The sequence below is a fragment of the Olea europaea genome, chromosome 7 (assembly GCF_002742605.1).
Source record: "Olea europaea var. sylvestris chromosome 7, O_europaea_v1, whole genome shotgun sequence".
Classification (NCBI taxonomy): domain Eukaryota; kingdom Viridiplantae; phylum Streptophyta; class Magnoliopsida; order Lamiales; family Oleaceae; genus Olea; species Olea europaea.
The window spans coordinates 17215674-17221396 of NC_036243.1; the positions used below are offsets into that span (position 1 = coordinate 17215674).

The 5723-nt window shown below is 31.1% G+C and overlaps 1 protein-coding gene across 1 annotated transcript; it reads left to right on the plus strand.

Moving 5' to 3' along the window:
• Positions 1–3525: 3525 nt before the first annotated feature.
• LOC111397703 (non-specific lipid-transfer protein 2-like) lies at positions 3526–3930 on the plus strand. Its single transcript, XM_023024701.1, has one exon. It carries the CDS (start codon positions 3575–3577, stop codon positions 3857–3859), a length of 285 nt encoding a protein of 94 aa, XP_022880469.1. The 5' UTR covers positions 3526–3574; the 3' UTR covers positions 3860–3930.
• The last annotated feature ends 1793 nt before the right edge of the window (positions 3931–5723 follow it).

The window sequence follows — 5723 nt, forward strand, 5'->3', positions numbered from 1 at the left end:
CAGCAATCTGCAGAAATTCCAATGAAATCAACGAAGTGTATTTGACTTCGAAACAATATCAAAACGAGAGAGAGGAGAATAAGATTCAAAGCACAAAAAGTTTGCAATGAAAATGGTGTAAATTTTCTAGCAGAGAGGCAGACTATTTATAGATTTATTCATGGTCATTCGAATAGTCGCCACCTTTCAGACAAATCTCAAACACTCGAAACAGACATGTTGTTCTAAAGTCACGTCTGTTAAGTCAGTTAACAGTCGGCTAACAGTCGATTGTTTGGTCGGTTAACAAATGACTGTTAAACAGTCTATCCAGACCAAAAAATCAGCCGGAATAAGCCAAAATTTTAAATTTCATAATGTACAAAAAAATTTAATTATTTACAATTTGGCCAAAAAATTTAAATAAACTTTGTCAAAAAGTTAATATACGTGCCCGTGCCGAGTCGAGCTGAGCCGGTCGACCGTACGGACGACAGCGCGCGCGTGTGGGTTTATGATCGAACCCAATAGGATATAAGTCATCCCCCTTCCAAAGACTATTGGTACCCTTTGGAGCCCAAACCCAATTCCCAAATTTCCACCTTATAAACCACACCAAAGTTTCCTAACTTTTTTATGTGGGATAAGTGTTCAGAAAATCAAATTCTTCTATAATACTTAATTTTATGTGGGTTACTTTAACACTTAATATTTCATTCAATTCTAAATGATTTTTGACAAATAAATATATCACGTTAATCATCTTGTGGAGTAGAACGGGAATATACTAGATCCCGTATTAATTAAAAGGTGGGTTCTACTGAAATTTGGGCTCAAAGTTAACCCATTTCATAACCATTTTTCCAACATATTTTACTTTATAGCCATTATATTAATTATATTCAGCCTATGATTAATTTAGGTAAAAAGCAAAATTTTAGTAGCTTTTGATAAAAATTGATAAAATATGTGATTGAAAAGTTGTGGATTTCATAAAGTTTGTGATAAATATTAATTGTTGATTTTGACTTAAATTTTAATCAACTTTTCTAGATGAACCAAACACAAGCTAAGATATTTTCCAGAGAAATGGATAGAGGGAGAGAGAGCTGATTGCATCCCTTGTATAACCTTAGGTTATGTTCTCTTTGAACAATAAAATTGAGAACCAGAAAAGAAAGGAAAGGGTTTCAGCAAAGGGAGAACCAAGACAGACTATTAGTTTTATCCAGTATTCTAAAATGTTTAAAATGTTTCAGAAATATAAAGACAAGAATATAGAAAAAGAGCAAAAGAGAAATTCCAATTTCTCAGTTAGAGGCATAATTAATCTGCAAATCCGTGGAAGAGAGGGAAGAAGATGAAAGTCAACATCTAGGTTTCCTTTGCCCGAGAATGGATGAGAAGATAAAAGACAATGGATGCATAGACAGCGTATATACTGGCTCATGTACAGTGAATGTAGAGAGAAAATAAGTTAGGCCTATGACAGTCATTGGCGGACCTACTCAAGGCCCTAGTGGGTCACTTGACCCACCAGTTTCAAGTTGGTGTTTTTTTTATTGTTTTATTTTAAGAATCAAAAATTAGAATTGGGCAATAATTATAATTGGATTTTTTTATTAGAATAGAGTTCCATCAATGACCAAACAATTGAGAGAGTGAGAGTGAGAGCTGAATTTTTTTTTGTCATTTGTGATATTCAATTTGAAAATTCTTTAAAAATTGTTATTCATCATATATGTGAGATTATTTGAAATTCTTTGAGAATTGTTATTTATTATATATATGATATTTGTGAATCTATGATAGTGATCATGTGTATGTGTTTTTGTAGAATATATAATTTTTTTGTAACTTTTTAATTAATTTGATTATACCCTCACTAACTCCAAATGTCTGCTTCCGCCATTGATGCATGTGCCATTTACCTGTGCCTTAATAAACAGTATTAAACTAGTTTCATACCAATTAGGTGTGAAAACAACCGGACATAAATGAACAGTGAAAAAGGGGTGGATTCTTTTAAGTGAGAAGGTAGATATACATCACTGCATCTATTTATTATTCCTATGTGGCATATATCTAATTCTTTTATACTATTCATACTGAGGATTATTGATAGTAATCCTATATGGCATATATCTATTTTTTTTATTTTTTAATCAATAATGCTCACTATGAATGATTAAAGGATTGGATTTATGCCACATAGATTTGACTACCGGCAACAAATGAAATTAAAACGAATTGCGCGAGAAGTTAAAAAAACTAATGGCAACAATATCACATTTCAAATTCTCATTCCAAAGTTTAAAATGGAAGAGAAAATGAAATGAGGAATTGGAACTTGAAATTGAATTCACCATTCTACTTTAAAAGTCTATTCACACAAACCAAATATGTTTTTGATCATAGTATATTTACCACATATTTGTATGTAATTCTTGACACTATAATGAATATTATTTTATTTTCAGATTGATCTGATTTTTAGAATGTTGATTTTTATAGAGTAATTTTGTTTAAAATTTCAAATAGAATCAATTTGTAATTTGTTGATATTTATTTGTTTGATTTTTTATATTGATGAATTTGTTATTTGAAACGACAAAGTTATGAATTTTATGCAATAAACGATATAAGGTATTAATTTTATCTTTCTAACTACATATTTCAAAATTTTCTAATTTTTGCGTGAACTATTAATGAGTTACATCATTTTATCCTAACTATATATAAGAAATCCATGAAATCTATATAGTAGAATTCTATAAAAACTTCATGAATTTGTGGAATTCAATCCAAATTCATGAAATCAATAAGATACACTAATCTTAAGAGATCCATTAAACACGGCCCCTTATGAAATTCTTTGATTTTGATTTTGATTTTTTCCAAATTCATGAAAACTATGATAATTCATAAATCTTAAAAAGTCCACTAAACTCATACGGGGTATCCTCAACTAACATTTGATAAATTTTAAAAGTCATTCGAAATTCAGATGTCTTCAATTGAGATTTTGAAATCCATTAAATCTAGGTGTATCTAATTGAAATTTTAAAGTCATTCGAAATTCAGATGTCTCCAATTGAGATTTTGAAATCCATTAAATCTAGGTGTACCTAATTGAAATTTTAACGAATTTAAATTTAATCTTTTAAAATCTAGGTATCCTCAACAACTCGTGAATTTATAAGAATTTCATTAAGAGAGTGACATTAAAAAAATCTGCATGGATTTTAAACTTAAAAATACATATAATAAACCCTTTTGACATTCAACCATTTTTAATGAGATTCTTACAGATTTTACAAAAATCTATTCAAATTCACCAAATTCATTAGAATTTCATAATCTTTTAAATCCTTTACCTTCACAATATGAGTTGAGGACGCCCCTTAGGACACCTTCATCTATGAGGATAAATTACTTCGGATGACGTGTACGTTAAACATTATTTTCAATGTTTATCCACTAAACATCTTCACTTCTATAAATTGTAACCCCTGAACAAACCACAATCAGAAAAATATTTCCTCCTCCACATTCTCTCTTGTTTCTTTATCTTCTTACTCCATATTCAAGACTAATGAAGAAGGCTGGTTGTGCTGTGTTGTACTTGGTGGCAGTGGTGGTACTGCTAGGAAACATGCATATGACCGAGGCAGTTACTTGCAATGCAGCGGAGCTAACACCATGCCTGGATGCGTTCACTTCGCCACGGCCACCTTCCGCCGTCTGTTGCAGTAAACTCAATGAACAGAAGCCTTGCCTCTGTGGGTATATCAAAGATCCAAGATTCGCGAAGTATGTGAAATCCCCTAAAGCCAAAAAGGTTGCTAGCAGCTGCGGTGTGCCCATTCCCAAATGCTGAAATTAATTTAAAGATTTTGCAAGTTACATAAAATAAGATTAGTTTTGTGTTCATGGCCAAAACTAATGTAATAAAACGTTTATGAGTTTAAACTGTTAACAAGTATTTGTGTTCTTAGTCTTGATCTTGATGGTTTTTATAGTGACATGGACCTGGATACATTTTCATTGACACAATAGCATATTATTTCAACCATTAATTTGATATCGTCATACAAATAACAAAATTAAGTTTAGAAAGAAAAGAAACCCAGTTTGGTTGCTTGTTATGATGTGTACACAATATAGGAACATAATGTGGAAAAATGCTAAATTTTAATGATGAGAGATACGCTTGACCACTTAACTTAGAGAAACTACGTCTTGATATCAACTTCTAAAATTTTGATACCTTATTGGGGGCCAACAAAAATGTTACAAAATATTCAGCCTCACAATACTACTTTTTCACTCTAGAAATTTGGCCTACACCAACTTCTAAAATTTTGACACCTTAAAAATTATTATGTAGTGTCAATATTTTATGGATAAATCTTGGTGTACATAAAAATGTACCTAAGGGTGTCCACATCCCTCACAAGGGGTGAGACCCGTGCGATTCACACCCCTACCCACCTCGTGATATCTCACCCCGTGTGAGAGGTGTGGACACTGTTATACATATTTTTGGGAAATTTACATAAATGTCATTAAAATTGAAAATGCACAAAAAATTTTCATTTGCACAAATTTCTTCCATAAATGTCACTTTTTTGTTGCAAAATGTCCATTTTATCCTTTGTGACACTTTTTTAGGAGCAATAAATGTTTGATTTGAATGCAATTAATGGTTTGATGTAATGATTTGTTTTATATATTTTAACATTTAATATATGATTTTTATATTGTACAATATGAATTTTTGTTAAAAAAGGGTGAATAGTTAAAAAAACACACACACAAACACGTATACATGCAGATCCTACCTTCTTCACCATCTTTATTTCATTATCAATAGGGGAAAGCTATTGATCGAGCTACTAAAAAAAAATATATTCTCATCTCATAGTTTACTACTTTAAACATTTAATACAAACACACACACAAACATGTATACCTGCAAAGCTATTGATCGAGCTACTAAAAAAAATATTTCTCATCTCATAATTAATTGAACTTTTTGAAGCTTTTATTCATTGATTTGTTTTATTTTTAATATATTTTTTGAAGAAAAAAAATACTAACATCCTCTAGAAAATGTGAATGATTCCATATTTAATGAAGCATTAAGTTATTCCTTCTTTATTTGTGGGAAGATATTGTGATGTTGCAGTTGATAATTGATTATCACTATTAATGTTATCAATAATTTCTTCCAAACAATCAAACACACTTTTTAAGCTACCCCGAAAATTATGGCAGTTCAGCTGTCGAACAGTACCTTCGAAACTATCGGGTTAGATATTTGAACTGTCAAACTTGACATTTACTAATTATCGAGATAGACAATTTAATTGTCAATTTCGACACCTAAAAACTGTTGACACTCTTTCACTTTTTGTTACTACATGGATCTAAATATTCACATGCTCCATGTCGACAGTTGTAATGTACAGAATTCTCACCTTTGCAATCCCAACATTTCAGGTATGAGTCATCATATGGAAAGTTTGTTTACGTGGATGATAAATGGAAGTGGAGAGGAGATAAATCACTTTCATTTTTGTGCCAAGAAATATTACCGCAGTCGAACTTGTATTACGGTTAAAGGACAAATTTGGTATTGTTCAGCCCTACACTGAAATTGAATTGAAATTCAAAGTCCCGAACTTGAATATACCTCCGGCAGAAATATGCGACAATGAAGACTTGAATTGATACATATC